Genomic DNA, 24,571 nt, shown 5'->3' with positions numbered 1-24,571 from the left:
AAGTTATCTAAGTCAAAAGAAAAGGTTGGCTGAAGTGATGGAAGAAAAAAATACTGAACCGTTCTGTTGATAACAATATTTACATTTGCATTTATTCTTAAACTTGCCTTCTCAGTTTTCAACAATATTTAATAAAGGAAGTATTATTTCAGGATTATTCCAGCAAGTAAGGGCTTCTGTTCTAAGGTTATGGTTAGCATTTTTTGCAAAATTTGTCTTAATCCAAACAATACTTTTTCTGGTCTTCAGTCTCTTTTATGTAGTCAGTCAATCAATATAGCTTCAGCTCTGCCTGTTTTGGAGCCTCTGACAGAGACTGACAATGTCGGCCTCACCATCCGTGTTCTCTGCAATACCCGTCTGGGCAAGTATGAGGAAGCCATTGACCAACTTCTCAGAAAGTGTCCTGATGCAGCTGTGTTCTATGCTCAGCATGAGCTGAAAGGTGACAATCAGGTGGGCTGCTTTCAATACAGGTTTTCACTATCATTTGGGATTTTTTTCCCCTAACTGAAATGCTCTATGTACAGATGGATTCTGGATGGATCACATAGCCTAGCTTTCAGACAAAGTAAGTTGCTTAGCTTGTGTTCAGCCTCTTTCCTGGCATTTTAATTCCTTAACTCAGTCCCCAGTAATTGTAATGGAATATTTTTTCCTCCATTTTGTTTTGTCACTTACTCTATTCATTATAGTAAACTTAAAACATAGTATTTTCAGATGGCAGAGTGCCTCAGAAAAGTGAGTGATATGTTCTTTTTCTACTGTAAATAGAAAGCTAACTAGTTTCTCACTAACTATGTTCTAAATTGTTTGTCAGTGTTTATAATGTGAAATCTTAGTAATAAGCTAACTGATAAGAGGACACGGTCCTTCGAATAAAATTGCATTTAAATATGTTCTTCCTGTGTTCTAGTGACATCTTCTAACCTTCCAGCAATCAGAATGGTACCAGTACACTAGTGGAAAAATTATGTCCTTGTGTCCCATTTTCCCATTAGGCCTCTATACAGTTTTAGTGCTGGAATTGATTTTATTTTAGTGTTCCAGGAATACAGGAGTTTATTTCCATTTCCCAGCACAGCGACTCAATTAATTGTATGCAGCTTTGCTGACCAGAGTCAGCAAAGGTGATCTCTACCAGATGGATATACTAGAACTCTATTCAGAACCAGATTTGAGCTTTTTATTCAGCTCTGAAAATGGTTTCTGTGATTGTTTCCATGTTAGAGTAGAATGTGAGGTTGCAGTACTAAACCTGAACACAAGGGAAAGAAAATAGTTGCCAGGTTTTAAAAGAGGAAAGAAATCTCTTTCATTCTCTCCATTCTTATCTACAAAATTGTGCACAAAACCTAATGTACTTCTACAGCTGTTGGAATGAGGCAGATCAGGTCAGGAGACAGAGCAATGCTATTCACCACTTTCCAGGGAGCTATTTTAAGAGAAAAAAATTCTCTGACTGCATTGGTATTGCTAATTATGTGACTTTTTTTGTCTTCTAAACTTTTTTCTATAGAGGTATGAGGGACACTGTGTAAAGATTTTTGAGCAGAAAAAAGTTGCACTGAAGACTGAAAACCGCAACATATGCAAAATCACTGCATTTCAAAGCATTATATAAACTAATTATTGAGTTCATAATAACTGATGTGTATTTGTACACATGTGAGCTTAGTTCAGGGTATTTTTAGCAGGTCTTTCATACTCTTAATTGCACTTACTGATTTACACTTTTGCTGTGGGGTTTTGTGGATTAGGCTCTGTGGTGGAACAAGCTGCTTCCTGAACTTTGCAAGAGAACTAGACTTACTGGAAATGACGTCCCTGTTCTTATTTCATCTCTCAAAGGTAAATCAATTGGCTGTAAGTCAACTCCAGAAGGCTTTGTACATCAGCTAATAATCTTAATAACTGTTCAGACTAAGGACTACTAATAGGATAATTTGGAAAAAAGGGGAGTCTTTTTCTTCAGTTAAAGCTAATGCAGTTTAGCAGCCTTTCTGATCATTAGCACAGAATTCTGCAACGTAGGCAGTATAGCCTCGTAAAAATCACGGCATTCATTTTGTATTGAAAACAGGTAAATTGTTGTAATCATATTCTTTATAGGTCAGGAATAGACGCCATTGGAAAACCTACTAAACAACTAATTGTGACTGGGTTTTTTCTAGGCTCAATGACTATATGGTTCTTAGGTAATAGGCTGCTATTGATAACACAGGGGTGGCTTAAGTGTGTATTGATGTTTAGGTCATAGACTGAAAAAGCAGTCTGTAATACTAAAGTCAAGAAATCCACTCTAGTAGTTCTGTAGTCCTATCGTTACATGTTCTTAAGAAGTTAATAATACTGTGTGTAGCTGAGGGGCCAGTGTGACTGCTCTGACAAATTACAAATATTAAATAAATCACATATATTGTTAAGAGTATGCCATTGGAATGCCTGAGGAAAACATTATGGGGTTGCATTGTGCAGCACAGGTTGCCATGCTCTATCATAAAGTTGTAGTTTCTGGTGCCAGCAGTTTTTCTTTGGATTTATTTTCATGCAGTAACTGTGCTGTAATTGCTTAAGAACATAACATTACACAGCTTGGTCTGAGAAGCTTCTTGCAAAGCATCCAGTTTTACAGTTAGTGTTGAGTTAGGGTGCTGAGAAGATTTCTGGGGTTTGCTTTACATTGCATATAAAACATGTGGAATATTAGATCAGGTTTGATTAGTGTTAGTGCTATGTGTAGACCCGATGAGTCAAGATAGACGTATGGCTTTGATGGAAGTCATAATTTCAGTTTACTTTTTAGATTTCCCATAGTTGTGTTGCGCCCAAATGGCTATGTCTCAAATTTCCTTCCAGCTGCAATATTTAAATAATCTGATTACTTTAATTAATAATTACATTATTAATGCTTTGAGGTTTTTTTCTTTATTCTAAACTCAAAATACCTAAACAATATTTTCTCCCCTGCTCTAAGCAGAAACTTTATCAATTGTTGCAATGGAACTGGAGCTAAGGGATTTCCTCAGTCTTCTACCAGAGGATGGAACTGCAGCATTCTTTCTGCCATTTCTTCTTCAGTGCTGCCAGAAGAAGTGCTGACCAAAAACAATGACCTGTGGACCTGCTATCCACTCAGCTACAAAGAATGTGCTGTAATAAAAAAGTAAATGAAACAAGCAGTAGAACTCATAAGGTACTGTGGGACTCCCTTCACATACATCTTATGTCAACTACTGAAGGACAGCTGTTTCCTGAGGCAAAATGTCTGTTTTGAAGCTAATTCTGGTGCCAAAGAGCTAGGAAATACAGACTCTACAGTACAACTGAACATACAGTGTTCACTGAAAATAAAGTAGAAAGTCAGTCTTAAATCTTTGTTAGTTGGATCACTGACCTACGGAGGAATTCACGCTCAGGCATGTGTCTACCTGTACAAGTAAAAGTGAGTGCCTTACTTGTCGAAGTGGAATTGGGCCCAACTGACTTGCTACTGCAACACAGACATTTCCTTGAATTCTAGCTGGCAAAATCAGGCTGCTGCTCTGTCATCTTAGTTACATACCCAGGCAAGTGTTATACTGAAAATGTTTTAATTTAGCAATTCGCAAGAAAAGGCCATTAATCAAAGAGAAAAAGAAGTGGAAGATACAGACTGTGGTTGGCTTGCTGGTCTTTGTTTTCTTTCTTCTGTTGTGCTCAGTGAGTGGACAGTATTTGAACTATCACTAGTCCATAAATCCAGCCAAAGACGCATACCTCTTTTAGGGTTTTTGGTAAGCATCTCACCTGCTTGTGCATGTGTATACTGATGTTTGTCTGTCTTGTAAGCACAAAGCATCTTTCTGTTCCTTTGGAGCTGGAATTCAGTCATAATAAGCTGTTACAATGTTTATAACTTTCTTATGAATGTACTTTGGGGTTTTTGACAATTACCAAAAATACAATGATTCCCATGATCCCATAACCATCTAAACCATCTAAAGGCCTAATTAGCTGACAATGACTCTATAAAAATGTTTTCACTGGAGCTGCAATGTTATTTAAACCTGTATAAGTCAGCCAGAAGAGATATCATATATATTTCAGTTAAAACACATTAACAACAACAAAAAAAATAAATCAAAAGTAGTTTAACTAACTCACGTAGCATTCCTGATACCAGTAAAATGAATTATCTAATTTACTGGTAGGTGTTATGCTGGTTTCAGTATAATCTTTAAAAAAGACCAAAGCAATTTCGGCTTATAACAGAGAAGCAATTTCATTTTTACCGGTATGAAGCCCAGATATTGTGCTTTCCCTGCTTGTCTCATACATCTTTCCTTCTCATTTGGCACAGATCTAACGTGAGGAGTTACTGAAACTTCTGTTTCATAACAAAAATGTGGTTATTGAAACACAACCATATCGCTCCTACTGTTTTAATTTTTGACTAGCTTTAGCTATGCTCTAATACTGCTGCTTCCATCATGCAGGAAACACTTCCCTTTGCCAAGGGCTGCAACAGCAAAATTATTTCACTTAAGAGTTGTCAGAGCAAAGCTCTTCAGTACCATAGTCACCAAACTTTGGCCTTCACTATCTGCACTTCATCAGGCTTATTTCAGCCTAATTTTGCCTTGGAATTATTTTCATAACAGAAAGCCAAATATTTTAAATGCACATTCTTGAAAGATGCTACTGAATAAAATTGTAAGGTAATTCAACAGAAATAGCAGAATTATTTTGTTAACTGCTCAATTATACATTATTATATATCTTTTCAGTGTGAACCTATGGATAAAGTGATAACCAAATTCCTGTTTTCTAAGCAGTTACTACAGACATACCTATCTAGTAAAATGTGACAGTATGATGACAGATACCCCAAGTTTTGCTGTTGCAAATTTTAAAAAAAAGTACATTTGATTAGCTCTTCCATGTTCCTCAACTGCTAAATAACATGCACTGGCCATCACCTAGAATATGTTTCACTTGCAAGACACTATTTTCATTTATAGAAACATATATTTATAAGCTGTTAGTTCCATTCAGCTGTCTTAGTCTGTGGTTCTTTTCTTAGCCATGGCCACTATGTGAAATCTTCTAAAATATGTAGAGATGAGTGGTCCAGAAGAGAGAGTTTTCCAAGAAATGAAGGTAGACCTTTGAGGATCACTGTGTTAAAATGCTTTCATCATTCTTGAGTGCCTGGTTTGGCTTTACACTTGACTGAATAATCTTGGGAACAGAGACTGTCTAGAAAGGGAAAAATAGCTTTTTGTTACATTTCATCAAAAGAATAGTCTGTGCATGCAGCCAACAGAGTCCAAAATCAGCACAGGGGATCCAAGTACCTTCTGGACATTAAGAATTAGATTTAAAAACAACTTTAAGATGCACTGAAGGGTACATTTTAAAGCTGTCTAGATGGCTAATAATAAGAAATCCCACATACTGCCAATCCAAGTTGAAAGTGTGTTTTTACTTGTTTTTCTGTGTACTCTTAAATTAGCCTTGTTATTGTTTGGAGGTCTGGCATAACATATTCTGTAAATCAGTTTTAGTGTTTATAAAATAGAATTAGGTTGTTTCACATTCCAGTGGTTTATCAAATGGAATTGGATTTTCTGATTAAGATTGCATTCTGTATTTTTACTATAGCTATAAATGTAAATCATGTGGATGTATATATATCTGTACATACATCACATATTTTGAATTATTTCTACTGGTCTCTTTCTGTCAATACCTGTTATGCTTTGTCTTTTGAGTACTGGAAAATGTTGGTTTTAAAATGGTATTAACTTTTTAGAAACAAGAACTTTCAAATTTCTTCAAAATTCAAGATTTTTCACTGGTATTATTGCTAGAGCAAGGTAATAGTGTCTGTAAAGCTACAACATGCCCTTGAGAAAGTAAACACTATTTTAGTTTTTCAGTACTTCAGCTGTATGGAGATGATGAATTCAGCTGTATTTATCAGCTGTGCTTGTTTTGAACAAAGATCGAGATGAAGTCTGACACTGCTGGCACTTCTTAGGTACAGAAATACTCTGTCTTATAAAGAATTCTTTTTAAATTAAAAAAAAAATCTGTCACTTAGATTTCATGGATGGTAAGTTGAAGTAATAGTCACTTACCATGCAGTCCTTTAGCTATTTCATTTTCCTCAGCAGCATTGAGGGAAGTCTGACCAGGTGGCCTGGGACATCTTGGCTTCTAGACATGGAATATTGCTGGGTGCCAGAACTGGTTCTAAGGATGCTGGCCTGTCTGTGAGCCCCATTGTGCATCTTAAAACATAACAAACATTACTAAGATAGATGGCTCTTACCTTCCTTTGGGAGCACAGTGTAGGTCGCTTCCATGCCTGCATGGATGTGGTCAGTAACATGACAGTGTAACAGCCAGGTTCCAGGGTTCTGTGGGGTCATTTCCACAGTTTGAGATGTCCCAGGGAACAGATCAAAGACATCTGCCCGGTAAACCCCTGTTTGCTTCAAGACAAAAAGAAGCATCAGTTAAACTGTGTTAAACACACTTTCTGCATGTCATTTCTACTGAAGCATCACTGTACATCCACCTCATGCTCCAAAGCTTAATAAACTAGCAACTAAGTGGAAATGAAGGAAAACCATAGCTTTTGTCTTACCACAGCCATGAAAAATTCACAGCTATCTTGTTGAAGTAACTTTTGAGGTTACCAGTGAGCAAATGCTACGGGCAAATATTCTCTGGCTCTTCTATGTTGATCAAATACAGGTTTGAGGCATAAAGCCTTATGGTCAAAGCACAAGCCCTGCTTAATATTATAATATGACTTTTCACCATAGATAACAGTCCGTGGTATTTGACTTACCTCTCATTCTTGACACAGCAAGAAATAAGTGAAAAAGACCTGATACCTTGAAGTTAAAGCTGTGGCCATGGAAGTGTACTGTGTGAATGTCTATTTCATTGCCCATTCCCATCAGATACCAGCTGACATTATCTCCAACGTGCATAGTCAGGCCGTGCAAATTTCCAAACACCTTTCCATTAATGGCTAAAAAGAAGGAAAGTAAGACAGAGAAAAAAAGTAAGATTTTGTTTATTGTGTACTGTGTATTGTTGATCTCTAATGTAATACAGATTGAAAGATTTGGAAGCCAATGCCAGACAAAAGTAATGGCTTTGGATAGCACGTTATGAATGGTTGTGTTTATTTTCCACATTAAACTAGAAAGAAAGATATAATAAAGAAAATTTCTTTGCTATACGCCATTGCTAATATTGCAGTTTTTAAAGAGCTGTGGGACTTGCAGATCTTTAAAAAAAGATCTGCAATTCCTATAGATCTTTTTAAAGGAGCTTTACAAAGACGCTTTCAGGATGCATATAGTCTTTCCAACATATCTGGAGCAGTTGTTTATGGACATCAAATCAGAACTTCAAATTTAATTTTTATACTTTCTCTACTCAAAACTTCATATACGAGAATATATATATTATATATTATATATTAGAATATATATTGAGAATATACGGGGCGGGGGGGTTGTGGCTGTTGTTGTTTCATTGTTTTGTTTTCTTAACTTATGAAAAAAATAATTCACTGGCATTAGCAGAGTTTTTAAACAGTTTGAGTAAAAACTTCAGGCCTTCTGTCCTGGAGTTGGAAATTCAGGGGTCTGAGGAGTTTGAATTTATATGCAGTACTTTCAAATACATAATTTTACAGAATTTGCAGAACTAAATGAATTAAATTGGGAAACATACCATGCATTTTATTACTTTCAAGGAATTCCTCATCCTCTTTGTCGACAAGGCGTGTGTTGGTAGAATAGGTTTTAATGTTTTCATCCAGGTACCATGACTCATTTTCATCAAAAACCAAAAAGAGAAGAGCAAATTGAACTTTCTTTTTAGTATAAAATGATGGCAAGTAATGTCTATGACACACAACAAGTGTGCCAATTAATCCGCTGTAAGTGTCCTGAAATGAGAAATGAAAACCCACATAATTGCAAGATGTAACTAAGCAGAAGTACTTTTAATGACTTGTATGAATCCTTTTACTATCTTCACAGCTGTCAGTATCTGGGAATAATGGCAGCCAGTGTCAGATGAAGTTTGTGCTACCCAGGAATCAATTTCAGTAAAGACTAACTAATTTTCATCTCTTGCTATAAATAAATATTTATTCCATATTAATTTGTTGTTACTTTTTCAAACTATTTGTATAATTCTGAGCTTGATTTTCATTCAAAATATACTTCTTGACACTTCATTTGTATTTGTGGAGACAAAGGCAAGAATGCATTCATTTCCATTAAAAATACTATGTTAAGCTAATTCATGCTTGGTAAAAAATGGCAGAGTTGTGTTTCACAGTTGCATCTTAGTTTTCCCATAAATGGTTGATTAGATACTGAGCAAGCTATAAAGTGTTAGTTTTAAGAAGGGAATGTGAGATGATCTATACCAACAGCAGAACAACCAGGAAGCTAAGCCATGAATGTCTGTAGCATTGAATTTCTGCCCTGACTTTCTTGCAATTTGCCTTCAAGAAACATTTAAATTCAAAGGAATGATAATAGGGGAAATAACCTGGCAGAGAAAACAGAATTTTCAAACTCCTTCAATCTCCTTTGGCTATATCTGTGTTGGAGACATGAACAAAACTGGTACTAATAATATACCTTAACAATGTCCACTGTTGAATAGTATGCCCATGCAATACAAGGTGAATCTCCTCTTTCAGGACCAGATCTCTCTGGGATTTTCCAGACATATATTTTTGTTTCACCTGAATTAAATAAGTATCAATTAATTTTTGAAGTTTTCAGATCCCTGATTCTTCTTGACAATGGTTTTGTGTATGTGTGTGTGAGCGTGTCTACATGTGTCCAGTTCACCATACTTAATAGAGTCAAGTGTATCTTTTGTGAAGATCACAGGGGAACTCCAGAAGTAATAGCATAAACTATGCTTTCCCTATGGAGCCAAATCTGTTTGCTTTCATGAAAGGTGCAGCCACATTGTGTCAAAAAATTAGTGATCAGTCAAGGACTAGGATACATAGCAATAGTTAGCAAGGGCATTTGAACTGTAGAAGTATTTGTCATAATCAGCATACAAAATTTAAGAACTTGAGGCAAGAGAAACAAAAATTATGTCTTTCCGGCTATCTGGAAGCTTGCTAAGACCAGAAGTCTTGATGTTACCTGCTCTAAACAAAAAAGGGTGGCTTGATACCTGGGTTAGTTACAGCAACAACAGAACTGTCTGTTTTCACTCCATGGGCATGGATAGAATAAGGTCTTGATGCTAAGTTCTTAAAAACTATTATAATTTTATCCCCAGTATTTGACACAAGCAGCGGTCCTGTTGGATTGAAAAGAAAGATTACTTGGTTTTACAGAATATCAGAGCAGACAGCCAGCTTGTTGTGTTCAAATTCAAAACACTGGCTTATAATTCAGCTGAAAACTGTATAATGTTCACTATGACATGCCTTGAGATGTTAAACAACTTGAGATGTTAAAGATACGCCTCTGAGTCTCAAGTTCTGAGGACCTACTGTGTACCTGAAGTCAGTTTGGATGTTGCTGCCCAGTTATATGCTGACTTAGGAAAAACTGACCTCTGATAAGGCAGCAAACCAAAAGGGTTTTTTTTCTTTGTAGAGCAAGCAATGTTATCTTGCAGAGAAAGCACCACAATAAAAGTAGCAATTCCAAGTAGGTTTTCCATTTAGACTGCAGCAATTTTTGTGGGTAGAACTGTAGTCAATATTATTGAAATAGTATCTTTTGATTTGTGTCACGGCATTGTTTGCATTTTCAAAACTGAACATGATGACTTTACCTTGAATTTCCAGGTGCTGCTGCTCCTTTGTTCTGTTTTTGAGAGTACTGAATGTCTGATCAGTGTACTCGCGATATACTACCTTTTTGTACTTTGAGCCAATGAATTTGTCATCTTTATTTAAAAATGGATTGCCAGGGCTGCCAAAAGAAGAAAGAAATGCATTCCTTTATGTATTTTAAAACATCTTTTGCAGGTATGTCAATTAACTGTCAGGCAAGAATCTGGCTCAATGAAGGAGTAATCTCACAAACTGCTGGTGTCTTCAACATGAAAACATTCTTGTTCAGCTGGGAAGTTCCTCTTTAGAAGATTAAAATCCCCACTATAAATAGATGAAGTCTCTGTAGTACTTGAAACAATGCTAAGTGCTTGGCCTGGCAATGGCTTCAAATTGCAAGAAGACACACAGCAACTTGCATACTGAAAACTAGAACCTTCAGTGACTTGTGTACATCTGATATGACGCCTAGAACTCGTAAAGCTTGAATGCCTTGCTGACATTTGAATGGAAGGGATTCTCTGCTGAGATCATGGGGGCTGGACATAATACAGGGGGGAAAAGTCTGGTAACAGCATAGTCCATATTACTTGTGCTTGGATTTATGTCAGAGTCCACTGGTATACAGGGCAAGGAAATGTACAATCAAACTGAGGAAAAAGAAGAAAATACAATTAATAAAAAAATACAGTTATAATCTGCTACTCAAGTTATTGAGGTGGAACACAAATTCATCATTCTTGTTTAGCCTTTTCTGCTAATTGGCATGAATTATTTGATCCAATCAGTTCTCTCTCATTGAGATTCAAATACTGTAAATAAAACAGCAAGACAACAGGCTTCATGGTGCGTGGATTCAGTCATGGGTCTATCTTGTGTAAGTTCATGAAACCTGAGAGGGGTCAAAAAGAACCTTACTCAGACTACAAATAAACATGAGACCAAGACCTTATTTATCACGACATAGTCATCATAGATAAGATGACGATGAACATTTTAAGCTTTCTCTGGCAAGGACTACCAACATCAGTAAGTAATAAATGCACATGCCTTATACACAGAAGGTCTGTGCTGGACTGTTTCTCAAACATTGTGCTGTCTGGCTCAGTTATGTGACAAGACTGCTGGGGAAGGACAAATTCAAGTGAGCCCAAAAAATATATGTGAAAAGAAAGTGTGTCTAGAAATGTCTGGAAGAGGAAAAGGTTCAGAGGAGAAGGGAGTTGCTCGTTTGCTTTTTTTTTTTTTTTGCATTTTTTTCCCCTGTATATATTCTAAAGTACCTTTCCTCGTGGTATTGGTGCCGCTCAAATTCCCATGTCCTGTTAGGAGAGTAGTCCCATTCAACTTCCACTGCAGCAATGTAGTAAATCTTTTCATGCAAATACATAGATGAATCTACATTCCACCAGTGACATTTTTTCACTTTGTACTTCTGTTTCATGCCCCCAGTGTAGTGGTCTGTTGTCAGGCAGGACACTTCAAAAACTCCTAGAGGTCATATAAGAAACAAAGTCTTGAGGAGGCTGAGACACAGGTTATTGTTCATATAAGGTCCAAAATCATTGTACAATGTGGCTACTTGTAGTAATAAAATTCAGCATGCAGAGGAACTAGAAAAATCAAGGCTTTGGCATTAAGAACATATGTCCTTATAGTTTGCCCTTCAAACACAGCTGTACAGTTTTAGCACCAGGCTCAACATACCAGCTACTTAAGTCTTGTCTCTATGCACAAAATATTCATAGGTAACAGCTTCTGCATTAGTAACAGGATTTTTAATTAAGATATTTACCTTCAGAATCAGGCTTCATAATAGCTGTAAGAACTGTATGTGGAAACAGATTTGCTGTGTCCCTTCTTGTTCCTTTAGTTACAAATGTGTTTTCTGAGAAGTATATCCCATGGACATCAACTTCTGAACCCAAGCCCATCAAATGCCAGGAAACAACACTTCCTTTACACATCTCAAGACCAGGCTGATTTCCATACATATAACCATTAATAGCTATAGAAGATTTGAGAAAGCAAATGCCACCTTGATTAATATATTACTTAATTCTGTAATAGAGATTAATTAATAAACACTTCAGATGTAATGTCATGCCTTAGACTGACAGAAATATCAGTAATGATCAGTTTGTCACATCAACAGAACTAAAGAATCAATTCAAGCAAAACAACTTTTAAATCCCAGTGTTTAAAAATAATTTCTAACTGTTTCCCTTTTCAATGTCTGCAGCACATATTGCTGCCTGGGCCAACTGGAAATTTCCCTGCTTTCTACTCGTCAGATGTACAGGATGCATAAAGGATCCCATTTTATACCCTGCAACACCCTCCAGCCATTCAGTGGAGGCAATCAGAAGGGTCTTTTAGTTTGAGTTACTAACCCTTTCTAGATAGTCCTTTGCAAAACCTTCAAATCCTGGACTTCTCAAGTACCACTGAATGCTCAGCACCAGCAGTCTGTAAACAGGAATGGCCCTGAGGGGAAAACTTTTCAAAATGCACTAACAAATAGGCTTAAAGGTTAGGACTTACTGGCAGGGCTAGGGTCTGAGGGTAAAATCGTCTTTTTCACGTGAAACTTGAAAAACATTTCTGCAATACTAAATCACAATCAGTGTGAAGCTCAGTTCTGCCTTATTAAAGAAGCAAAGAGCCATTCTGAGATGAAGTCCAGCTGGCAGGTCAAGGGAGGGGGATCCCTGCCCTCTGCTCAGCACAGCTGAGGTCACACCTGTAGAGCTGTGCTGAGTTTCTGGGCTCCCCAGTATGGGTGACATGAACACACCGGAGAGAGGGCAACAAAGGGCCACAAGGATGATAGAGGGACAAGAAAGCATCTCTCCACAGAGGAAAGGCTGACGGAGCTGTGATGACCCTACAGCCTGAAGAAGAGGCAGCCTGGGGAATCTCACCCACCTGTGCTAACACCTTTAGGGAGAGTCCCAAGAGGATGGAGCCAGGCTCTTCCCAGTGGTACCCAGCAATAGGGACAGAAGCCCAACTGGCACTTACAGACACCAACTGACACAGGAGAATCCCACCAAACATCAGGAAACACTGTTACTGTGAGGCTGATCAAGCACTGGCAGAGGCTGCCCAGAGAGATGGTGGAGTTTTGATCCTTGAAGGCTTTCAGAAGGCTTTCAGAAGTCATCAGGACATGGTCTTGGACAAGTGGCTCTGGGTGGCCCTGCCTGAGCAGGGGATTGGACCAGGTGATCTCCAGAGGTCCCATCCAACCTCAACTTCTCTGTAACTCTGTGAAAAACCTCCTTTCAGCTACATCATCTGCAAAGCAGATGTCAGTTTTGTCTTGCTGCCTGGTTGCACTCGTAGTGGTTGCACACAGGCTGAAGATCCTATTCCTCCTCCTATCTGCTCAAAGTGGTACATAACCATGCAAAGTTCTCAACTGCCATGAGAGACACTGAATAGCTGGTGTTATACTTTGAACTACCACATTTAGTTGAAACTGAATTGCACTGAAATGTTTTAGGTTTTTTTTCCACTGGAAAGGAATGAAAGGTCTCTGCACTATACAGCTTTCCTGCCTCAAACATAAAACCATAAAAATAAAAACCTTGTTGTAGAAATTAATATTTGGCTAACTAATAATTTTCTTACAGTGCATTTTGTTAGACTCTTGGAAGTCTTCATCATCTTTGTCAATTTTATCAGGACTTAGTGTAAACATCAAAATATTATCATCCAAATACCAGCTCAGATTCTCATCAAATACTGTGGCAAGTAGAAAAAACTCCATGTTCACATTTTTCTGTTGAGAATAAAATAGAAGAAAGGAAAATAGAAATGAGTGAACAGAAAACGTCAGGGGGAAAATTCTATATTCATAATAATTTATGGCTATGAGTTACAAAATAGAGTAAATGCATACATTGATACTTCATTCTGATAATCTCAAAGCTCTGTAATTGCTGTATCTGGTAACTAAGTATCTACTGTTAATGCTCTTTCTACCAGCAGGGATCACCTCTGGAAGTGAGTTTGTATTTGGTCTTTAAAATCTCTACTTTTTCCTAGAGATTCTCATCATAGCTGAGACTTGAATGCCAGCAGCTGCTCATGACAAGGATGTTTTCACATTGCAGTGACTGTTTGTCTGGAGCCAGACTGAAAACCAACCCCACTTTCTTCTTGTTGTTTATTCCCCTTAGGACATGGGTGAAACTGTGATGAGGAGAGCAGGTGTTGCAGTCGGGGAGGAGAAAGCAGATTCAGCTATGACGATGGAAATGTTTCCATTTTTCTTCTTTGACTAACCTGTTTCCCAGAAGAAAGTAGAGCTCCTTTCCTACACACTAGGAGAGGACCCACAAGGCCAGAACTGGTGTCTCTGACTGCATCCACTGATGAGTAATAAAGCCAGGTTAAACAGTCTGGGTCTTGCTCTGTGGGACCCACATCTTCCGGCACATCCCATTCATATGTAAATGTGGTGTCGGGACTCACATGAGAGGCTGGATATTCGGTACCTATTATGGAAATCAGCATTGCGAATTATGGCAAGTGCACATTCTTTCTTCTCTCACCTTTAACACACGGGCAGGTAAGACGGTGGGTGCTGAGGTGCTGCAGCACCCGTCCGTGGCTCACCCCCGGGGGCGGCGCCGTAGCGCGCCCCCGCCTCGCTGCGGCGGTAGCGCACGCCGTGGGGCTGGATGCTGAACGGGCGCCTGGCGTTGTTCCGGAAGGTCACCCTGATGCGCTCACCCACTTCGGCCCTGATCACAGGTCCTGGAAAAATGTACACGAACTAATTACAGGATCTTTCTATCAAATGGTGTACTTACGGCATTCAGTGGCTGGCTGCTTTTCCCCTTGCACCAGGAATGCCCCTGGGCCTCTGTGGCCACAGACACATGGCCTGAATCACACAACAGCCCAGCAGCAACCAATCCCAGTTCCTGTGGAGGCCCAGTGACTTTCAATACAGCTTCTCCCTTTGGAATGGGATTTACAGACATTAGCACCAACTCCTGCCAGGAGCAGCAAGGTTATCAATAGGACTAGATCTGCCTAGCCCAGCCTTGTAATTAAGAGCCCGACCTTTGGAAACCACGGGATGCTCCTAGAGGGCAGCTGGGTACTCTGACAGTGTTGCTCTCAAGAGCTCCTTTACATCTTGGGGAAAAACACAGGCACTAGCGACTGCTGGAGGCAGAGAGAGCCAAGGGTTTCTCCTTGGAGGTGGGGGCACTGCTCACTAACTAGTGGAAGTGAGTGTTTACTCTCATAAATCTTTGACATGAAAAAATTTTAGATTCTCTTACCTAGGAGTCCAAGATGCGCTTCCTCTGCAAGCCGCTTTTTATGTTCAGTGAAAGAACCATCTGTGTATTCTCTGTAAATTGCTTTTTTGTAGGAACCACCAATTCTTGTCTCACTTTGCTCAAAAAAGATGTGAGATTCACTGTGTGAAAGAAGTTGCAATAGATGCAAATACTTCAAGTCAAAATGCTCAGATGTATAAAGGCGGTAGAACCTCAACCCTGTTTTCTGAGGTATGACAAGGTGAGTGTGTCTTTTGGGTTTCTTTTCAGTGGTATGGTCACACACTTATATGCAGTCCCATAGAAGATGTGCAGGAATCCATTATCTTTCACTAATTTCTCATTAAGAAAAAGCCACTGTGCTGTGCTGCCCTTACAAAGCCAATACGCTTAGGGGCTCATCAACAAAATTTTCTAGTCAACATTTCATAACCTTGAGTTTACTCTTCTTTTAATTAGAAGTTACAAAAATTCAACAGGAGCAGACACGAACCCCAAGAATATGTAACATCTCTATACAAAATAAGAAGATTCCGTCTATACTTCTACTCTTTAAGAAAGGACCTTTCAGTGTTTTCCAAGCACTATTCAAACAATGAACTGTGCCTTGTTGCTTGTGGAAAAGGTAAGTATGCTTTAAGTCACAGACAAAAAACTTGAGGAATCAATGTATTCAGTGAATTGATCCAGGTCTTAAATATGTAAACACAGTGCAAAGGGCAAAGCTATCTCATGCAAGCTGTTTCCTAGATGGGCCTAGATGAGATACTGTTAGCTTGAGTTCATCAATGATCATGAACTCCTACTTTGTTCCCTAACTCAGAATAATCAACCATCTGGAATAATCAGAAGTAATGACCTATGTTGCTTTTTTTTATTTTCTGCCAGAGTCCGGAACAACAAAGGTTCCAACAAGCCTATATGTTATAATAATTAATTTTAATTCCAGTGAAATGACTAACATAGCAGCAAAATTTAAGGTAAGATTTAAGGTAAGATTATAAGGAAACAAATTACCTAATTTGGTCAAGTATTTATTCTAGCATTAATATTTAAGCACAGATGAGGACAATAAGCAATTCTGCTTGAAAGTCAGTTCTACCATATGGCTTACCTTATTTAGCATGCTTAAATCAATTCTGCTTGGAAAATAAAAATTCTTTAATTAGAGGCATTTACCTGTCAATGATTAATTCTTGTCCTGTAAAATGGTTCACTGCAGATGGGCCATAATTCCAGATGATCTCTTCAGCAGCAATGAAGTACTGTCTTATCTTTGTACTCTCATTGTGACCTGGTGTGGATTTCTTACAGTCTTCTACTTTAAAAAGGGCCTGCATACCACCTGGGAAAAAAAGAGGTAGAGAAACCTAGGGAGAAGGAACTGCATTTTGTTTTCTCTTTCCCTGCATCCAACAGCTCTTCTGTTCCCTGGACAATTCCCACACCATTGATGGATATACAAATTGCAAAGTGAAAGAGGAATGGTGTAAAAGAAGGCATGGCAGCTGAGCTAGGATACAGAAACACAGCCGCAGTTATCTCCAGCAGGCAGACAGGTGTGGTAAAGGGCGTTCTGCTTGTAAAGCTACCACTGGCATGGCAGAGAAGATCAAGGTAGAGTGGACACACTGCTGTCAGTGAGCAATTCAGCCAAGGTCAGATGATACCAGAGTGACCGTCCTCTATCTAAATATAATCAACAGCTTACTAGTGGAACTCCCAAGTCTGCATCCTAAGGGAAGCAGTTAGCAAATCTGCTTGCTGGAGATAAAAATAATGTAGTGAAGAGAGCCCTTTTACAGCTTAAATCAGGCCAATTTGAAGGATTTGAGTCTTGGCCAGGATGTCTCAGCCATATCAGGATCTTGCTTGATCTGATAAAGCTTGGAACCTCTGTTTAGTTGAATCTATAGATTACATACTTCTTTTTATTTTGGAGATTTCAATTCTTGGAGAATTATTTTCAGTTCTGTGTTCTTTCCCACTTCTGTGACAAATTACTTCTCTCACTTACAGGAATATGGATCATTCAAATGCATAGAATTAGCTTCTAAGTATTTCATACAGCTATTGAAACTGAAAGTACAGGATAATACAGGGAAGAGAAAGTAACATCTCTGCTTATTCATGAATGCATTTTCCAGAACACATATTTGTCTGGACAAATTAGCCTGCCTGTCCTGTGCCCTTGTCAAACGTGGAATGAGCCCCAACTTTTTTGTTGGCAAACAGAAAATTGTGGTTAGTTATCTCCAGCAGGAGGAAAGTATCATGCTGTTTTTTTGCCCAAAGGTGAGGTTTGCAAAAATGCAGCTGTGCTAATTGCTGCCAGCTGATGATGATGTCCATTAGAGAAAATAATTCCTTGATTCCCATGGCTACAGGCTCAAACCCATCTAATGCTTTTGTAGGCATTTCAAATAGAGTTTTGTTACCTAGAGGAGAATATTGCCTGGCATATCACCAGCTCAAGAGCCCTGCAAAAGTGACTCAGTAAACTCTTAGCTCAAGCTAAAAAAATTCTAATCACTGAAACTTGTACTGTACCTTCAATATGGTCATTCACTTGGCAGCTGAGCAGCCATTCCCCAGAGCTCCTTGGTACCATGACAGCATCAATGAATGTGGCTGGGAAGAGGCTGATGGTGTCAACTCGATGATGCCTTTCTATTAAGGTCTGTCCATGAAAGTAGGCTGAATGGATATCAGCTTCATTACCCATGCCAAACAGGTGCCATTTTATCTTATCTTCCACACACATTGTGAGATTTGGGAGGTATCCATACATGTACCCATTGATTGCTAAAACAAATGTCATTTCTTACTGTTAACTTCACAGACCTTACGATTTTTTCTTCAAATGCAGGTATCATCCAACCATTGCTCTATTCTTTAAAATAGAAAGAGCTTCAAAAGAAAGCTCCACACCTTTGAAAATCACTGCCAGTATCAGACACCTGCTTCCTCCATATAGCTATCATTCTGGAATACATGCCAGAGCCAGAGGTATCTTATTTGTTTACACGAACAGTAAAAACTGTTTTTCTAAACTGTGAGATTATAGTACAGAGCTCAGGACTAAGAAACAGAACAAAGTAACACAACACTGTCTAGAGTGCCTGGGAAAATGACACTGGCAAAGAGCTTCTTGGTCCCTAAGAATTTTATATCACAACTCCAAAGGTTTGATTGTACAATACTTGCCATCACTTTTAAATTTTTTTTATTTTTATTTAAAATAATCTGTCTTAATCCTCTAAGAAAAATCCCTGATTTTAAAAAAACTCTACAATTCATCTTTGAAAGAGACAAGACAGAAAAATATTACTTTACGCTATCAGTGACCAGCAACATTCAATGTAATGTTCTCTCACAGTGCATTTTATTGCTTTCCTGGAAGTCTTCATCATCTTTGTCCACTTTGGAAGGCTCAAAACAGTATGTTCTGATATTGTCCTCTAGATACCAACTGAGATTTTCATCCATCACAGAAAACATAAGGATAAATTCAGCATCAAAGTGTTGATCACTGTCCCTATTCATTGTATCTGAAAAATAAAGCGGTATATTCAAAATCTTTGGTAACTGACCTCTTTTTGGTAAGTTTTAACTGTAGTTTCAGTAGGGACAGACTCTGTTTACTTCATGTTTTGCGCATGACTGTATACATAAACTTACACACACTTAGGAAACAAAGACACACTTAGGGATCAAAAATTCCTTTTGACAGGTTCTGTAAAATTACTGAGAATAAATATTGCATGTTAATCTCTTTCTTATATTAGTATTTACAATTCCTTGCACATTGCCAGCATAGCACATCTCACTCATATGGATTTGTGAACAAAGTATTCTGCAAATTATATTCACTCATACACAGAATCAAACTACTTCCTACACTACTGAAGGCAGCTGATTGAGAAGACCAAAAGCAGTTATTTCAAAATCAATTGTAATCTTCTCTTCCAGGAAGTTATTTCACTGATATTTATCAATGATAATTATCAATCACCTTGCATATGCATTCATTTACTCACTTCTTTATTTATGGTTTACCTTTCTTGCAAATTATTAAAGGCCCAACAAGCCCCGAGGCAACATCTCTTGGAGCATCTATGTGCGAGTGATAAGCCCTGGTTATGCAGTCTGCATCTGCTTTAGCTGGACCTTGATCTTCTGTCACATCCCATGTGTAAGTGTACTGGCCTCCAGGCTCGACAGCATCATCTTGCTTTTGCAAATCTTTGGTGTTGTCAGGATAAAAAGCACCTGAAGGATTCCACAGAGCTACCATTAGCACAACACATTCACAACAGGGTGTCAGGATAGCACCTGCCATGCTGGAACTCAACTACATGCTACAGTAAAAGGGGGTGAACATCTGAATACAGGTTAAAAGTCCACAACTTTTAAATCAGATGAATAGATGTTTTCTTTCTCTTTAGGAATCTTTTCATTTGCCTTTGAAGTCCACAGGAGTACTTTGATTATTGGCCCATTAAAGTCAGTCCTTAATTTATTCAGAGGGGACTATGTACTTCTTGTAAAAAGATAACAATTCAAATATTTGTAAAACATTTGTTAAATATTAATCTTGGAAACTGTTCTAAAAAATTGCATATGCCCTGAAAGAATATAGGTGTTGCTGGAATGATAGCAACAGAAAAACACTCTGAAAAGTGTACATACTACTACACAAGGCACTGTTTTGATCCCAGAGTGTGTCTCTATCAAGGCATACACTACTCGTAATGAAAAGAAATTACTAAGTAGTATCTGTTTCTCCATTTTAAGAAACTGTTGTATATCTTATATACCATAAACACAAATTTAGTGTTCAGAATTTGGAACAGTACATTATTACTGTTAACAATGCCTTCCTCATAGCATCAAATTTTTATGTATCCTCCATACCTGAATCTCTTATATACCTTTATACCCTTATTTTGGTTGAAAAACAAATACTCTTATTTCAGGTAAAATGTAGATCTAAAATTGCCTTCTTCACAAATTCCACTTTTGGCTTTGTATTTCACTCTTGAAAAATTATCAAACTTGGCTCCTATTTTAAATTGATCATGTCCTAATTTAAATTTCTTTTTACTTGACCAGTCTTCTCTCTGATGGAAGAATACCACTTACACTCGGAGGGATGATTAAATTTTGATAAATTCTAGCACAGAATAGAATCAAGCTTACCTTCATTTTCTTTTGTGTATCTTACACCATGTGGATGCAGCGTGTAGTTTCTGGAAGCAAAGTTTTTCAAGTGAATAGTAATGGAATCTCCAACCTCCCCCTTAATTATAGGGCCTAAAAAACCCAGCCAGGAAGGTTTGTCAACCATCACATCATACAAATGATTGGTATACTGAATGTAGATAGCCTTCTTATAAGTGCTTCCTATCCTGTGTGGTCCTCTCTTGAGAAAGACTTCAGCCTGCCTGTAAAGAAAATAGACAAATGCATCTGTAGTGTGGTTTTTAATTAACAGTCTCAAATAAAGACCAGGCCTCTGCAGTGCTGTGCACAACTACATGCAAGCCTTGTAGTGAAATGAGTTAATACTGCCCAAAAATGCAAAGCATTTTCTACAAGGTGGAGTATTGTTTGAGTACATGGGGAAGGAATTGTAGGTACCTTGGCAAGTACAGGTCTGAAGTGTAATTAAAACGCCAGTCCAGAGATCCCCTTGGGGAGCAAAGGCTCACTTACTATAATTCTGAGTACATGAGGCTTTTGAGCTGCAACCTAAATGAAATATATATAGTATGGCTCTTCTTGGACCATTTAAGCAGCTACCATTTAGTTGTAGAGTATTCCTTCTGCACTGTGCTTTTCTCTGCCCCTATAAACATCAATCTCTGCACGAGCACAGCCTCATAAAGCATCCAGGAGGAGTAGGTGAATCAGAAAAGCTGAAACTGAAAAGTACAATACAAGGGACTGGCTCCATTTCAGGCATACAACCACTGAAAACCTGAAATTAATGTAGCCTGCTGCAGGTCACCATAGACTAGAGAAAGGCAGTGGAAGAGCAGTGAACAGCAGTGGTTTGTTTTATAACAACACAGCTCTGGAATTCTCAGACAAGATGCCCTGTTTCCACCCCCAATCAGAATTACTAGTCTGCTGAATCCCTGGCAGTGTCTTACACCTCATAAAGTTTGTGAGTGGAAAAAATAAAAAAAGCTGACTGCTTCATCTCACACTTGATTGAGTGGCACGTTATGGCTGAAGCTCTCACTACAGAAAACAAGCCAAGGAAATCCTGTAATCTGTCATCCACAGACTAAACGTGAACTGCATTTTTGAGATTTTTCTAATTTATGATTTCTCTCATGATTGTTTTTGCTTTGATATAGTCCTATTTGATTTTATAGGCACTGAAAAAAGAGAAGAAAGGACCAGTTTTCCTCTCACAAATATTTTTCTGATGCCTTGTATATCTGGGGGTTTTTATTGATTATTCAGACCTCCAGGTGCTTTCCTCCTCCTCACCCTACAGATCTTCAGCCTACTTGCTGCTCTCACTCTGCATAGGACCTTCTTTGCCTTGTTACAAGCAATGCGGCTCCTCCACTGTAGGTGGAAGTACCTAGCTGTGCTTCTGCACTAGTGAAAACCATCCCTGCCAATAATGAATAACTAGAAAAGAAACCTGTGCTCAGTAGGAAAGTTTTAAATTTGTCAAAGTTCTGCCTTTAAAAACAAAAATCATCTCTTCAGCACTAGCACCTTAGACATTTAAAATTAAACATCAATGGACACCTAGGGTCTTTTTTCTAGTCTCTACCTAGTAAATATTTCATTACAACAAATTCACATTCTACTGCATATTCCAATGCTCTGAATTAGCAGAACATTGGCATGCCATTCTCAAGCAAGCCAGGGAAAAAAAAAATCCCTTATATGTCTGACAGAAAATCCACTGACACCTACACGTCTCATTTCACTGCCTTCACCAGGTTTTCAGTACAGCCCTGGTCTAAACCAGATGAAGTTGTAAAATAAAATTCAACCAGTGACACTGCTTTACTTACTCTTCCTCTGCAAAAAGCTGCCCAGAGATGGCACTGGCATTGCCCGGTGCATAGTTCCAGGCAGTCTCGACAATGCCAATATAATACTCCCGGTTCACCGCCCCGACTGGGCAACAGCAAGAAACCAGCAAGCAGCTTAGGAGGAGTAGCTTCATGTTGCATTCATGGACCTTATGGAAAACATGAAATAAAAACACAGGACGGGCATGTGCAATTTCCTTTTATATGTTCCTGTCTCTCCTACTCCCCACATCCTTACCTCCCCCTCCCTGCTCCTGTTTACTTTTGTGAACACAATAAAAGCAATTGCATAATGTCTCTGTGTGTCAAGAGCAAACAAAAGATTCTGGTAACCTTGTCAGCTCAGAAAGTCAAAGAAATTTTTCCTATTTCTGTCACCCTACAGTCACACAAATTAGCATTCAGATTGTCTTAAAATGTAAATCTTGCCACTGAATTGAAAACAGATTTAAATGGATTTACAGACAAACTTCATTACACTCTTCACTGTCTTCATCACTCTCTCTACAGTTTGTATACTACTGAGAAAATAATCCTATGATATGTGGCACAAGAACACAATTTCTCAAGCACACTGGGAAAAGTTCTAAGTGGCACTTTTTCCCTGTGTGTCTGCTCTGCATTGACACAAGGAGCTGAAGCTGTGCCTGCTCCTGCCTGCTCCTACCACCAAACTGATGTGGCACAAACGGAAACGGGAGGATTGAGATTAGTGGGACTAGTGTGCCCACCAGGGCATGCCTGGGTTAGCTCTGCTACCCACCACAGTTTCCTTAGAAATGTAATTTTAGCACAAAGTGTGACACATATTGCTAGAGATGGAAAGTATCAGCTATTCGTGAATGGAGGTGGGGAAGTTTGCATCCCCTTTCCAAGCAGTTTTAGAATTGCAGAAATGAGGCTCGGAAATTCCACAAAATGACCCTGTTATGTTAGCTTCCTCCTAGTCTGCTGCCAAACAGGATAAGCTACATTCTTCAATGATTAAAAACATAAGATCCAGATAATCTTAACTGTTAACATTATCTAAATGCACTACCCAGTGCTGAAGGCTTCTTTTTCTTTATTCAAGTTCTGTAAAGATTTTGTATCAGTTTCACTGAAAAATAAGAAAAAAATTGGACCTTAAAAATGGAACACTTAAACACCACCAAGCTAAAGTTTGACATTACACTTTTGTTGAGTATATATCCATTACAATGTGGCTGTGTCTGAAACTTTAGGCATACAAATCCACCTGCAAACTTTTATTTAAAAAATCTGTGTTTTCAGTCACTTGGGAATTCTTTAAAAATGTCATCTGTGCTCTAAGCACTGAAACAATTACACTAATTCTAAATTACAATTATAATTTACCATTGTATGGCAACTTAAAATTATCTGTAATAAGCAAGATGTCCTTTACAACTATTTTAATACTGATCAGAAAAATTATGATTATTTTGGACAGAAGACTAAGGTTCAAAAATAACTAAAGTATAGCAGTTTTCCTTTAATGACATAAAAATCTAAGTCTTATTCACCAGGACTATGTATAAGATAATTCACCAATTTTAATCACTATTCCTAGCAGGCACTGCCAGAATATTTAATTTCTTCACATTTCTAAACATCTGGATTAAATGGAGGACTCTACTTCTCTCTAAATGACAAAGCCAAAGCTGAGATTTTTAAATCTGCCTGAATCTATGATGAAATTCTGGAGTTTGAAAGGTTGATATCACATGTTCAAAATTATTTCTGTAGGGATTTCTTTTCCTTTGCCATGGATGAAGATAGGTAGTGCAGTGGAAAGATCGGCTTATCTGGGTTGTCTATGCCCTATTTGTAAATTAAGTGAGGTAAAAATGAGAAAAATTTACCTCCTGTTAAAATACTTAAATTCAAAGTCATTCCTTAATATATTTCTTAATAAATAAGTTGTTCATACATATTTAGGGTTTTGATTTATTTTTGTTCAGATTTCCATTTGTTTGAGGAAGAGAAAAAACCATACAGGCAATACCCTTGAAATCTCCACATTTATTTGAGGGTAAAAATATAAGCTTTACTTTGTGTTACACCCCTGAATACTCTAAATTACTCTTCCGTGAATTGCAAAAGAACTGAATGTTTTTCTTACGAAAAATACAACAAAAACTTCTGACAGGCAATATTTTCCACTCCCACTTTTAATCACCACCCCCTCAAACTTTCAGATTATCTGTATGCCTAGGCACACTCCTGTCTTTTTCTTAAGGACGTCAAAAACTCACCAAAGTACCTCAGCTTCTCAAGTCTGTATTATCTTCAGAGAGTGTCTGAAAAGCAGGAACTTCTCTCAGGACCTAAATAAAAAGACCCTATTTAATTGGGTAAATCATGAG

The 24,571-nt window shown here is 38.1% G+C and overlaps 2 protein-coding genes across 8 annotated transcripts in view; one reads left to right on the top strand and one right to left on the bottom strand.

Annotated features, from left to right (window-relative positions):
* Positions 1-5,713, top strand: part of HPS3 (HPS3 biogenesis of lysosomal organelles complex 2 subunit 1) — a 21,663-nt gene extending 15,950 nt beyond the window's left edge. For all 3 annotated transcript variants that reach the window (XM_063408579.1, XM_063408578.1, XM_063408577.1), the window contains 3 exons: positions 250-456; positions 1,761-1,851; positions 2,981-5,713. In XM_063408579.1, the coding sequence (XP_063264649.1) occupies positions 250-456; positions 1,761-1,851; positions 2,981-3,102 (420 nt within the window). In that variant the 3' untranslated portion in view covers positions 3,103-5,713. The remainder of the gene's footprint in view (positions 1-249; positions 457-1,760; positions 1,852-2,980) is intronic.
* CP (ceruloplasmin) lies at positions 4,126-24,571 on the bottom strand. Of its 5 annotated transcripts, XM_063408581.1 has the most exons (21): positions 24,461-24,527; positions 23,245-23,304; positions 22,185-22,354; positions 20,341-20,585; positions 19,198-19,410; positions 18,516-18,689; positions 17,689-17,943; positions 16,318-16,483; positions 15,139-15,278; positions 14,462-14,602; positions 14,129-14,340; positions 13,472-13,622; positions 11,631-11,843; positions 11,119-11,326; positions 9,835-9,974; positions 9,223-9,351; positions 8,667-8,773; positions 7,744-7,960; positions 6,891-7,030; positions 6,320-6,482; positions 4,126-5,241 (listed from the first exon to the last, which is right to left on the bottom strand). In XM_063408581.1, the coding sequence occupies exons 3-21, from the start codon at positions 22,337-22,339 to the stop codon at positions 5,180-5,182; spliced, it is 3,231 nt and encodes a 1,076-aa protein (XP_063264651.1). In that variant the 5' UTR covers positions 22,340-22,354; positions 23,245-23,304; positions 24,461-24,527; the 3' UTR covers positions 4,126-5,179. The 5 variants fall into 5 exon arrangements, with proteins under 5 accessions (XP_063264651.1, XP_063264650.1, XP_063264653.1 ...); XM_063408580.1 differs by lacking the exon at positions 23,245-23,304 and having other exon boundaries at positions 24,461-24,571; XM_063408583.1 differs by lacking the exon at positions 23,245-23,304 and having other exon boundaries at positions 15,139-15,251; positions 24,461-24,571.

Source organism: Prinia subflava, chromosome 11 (genome assembly GCF_021018805.1).
Source record: "Prinia subflava isolate CZ2003 ecotype Zambia chromosome 11, Cam_Psub_1.2, whole genome shotgun sequence".
Lineage (NCBI taxonomy): Eukaryota > Metazoa > Chordata > Aves > Passeriformes > Cisticolidae > Prinia > Prinia subflava.
The sequence above is the reverse complement of the archived record's forward strand: the minus strand, read 5'-3'. Positions and strand labels throughout refer to the sequence as shown.

Excerpts from the sequence above, each read along its gene's own strand:
- CP (XM_063408580.1), bottom strand. The coding sequence starts at position 22,339 with ATGAAGCTACTCCTCCTAAGCTGCTTGCTGGTTTCTTGCTGTTGCCCA. Across the intron at positions 15,279-16,317 it reads CAAGAATTAATCATTGACAG|TGAATCTCACATCTTTTTTG; the intron begins GTAAATGCCTCT and ends TCTTTCACACAG. Across the intron at positions 11,327-11,630 it reads TATGAAGCCTGATTCTGAAG|GAGTTTTTGAAGTGTCCTGC; the intron begins GTAAATATCTTA and ends TATGACCTCTAG.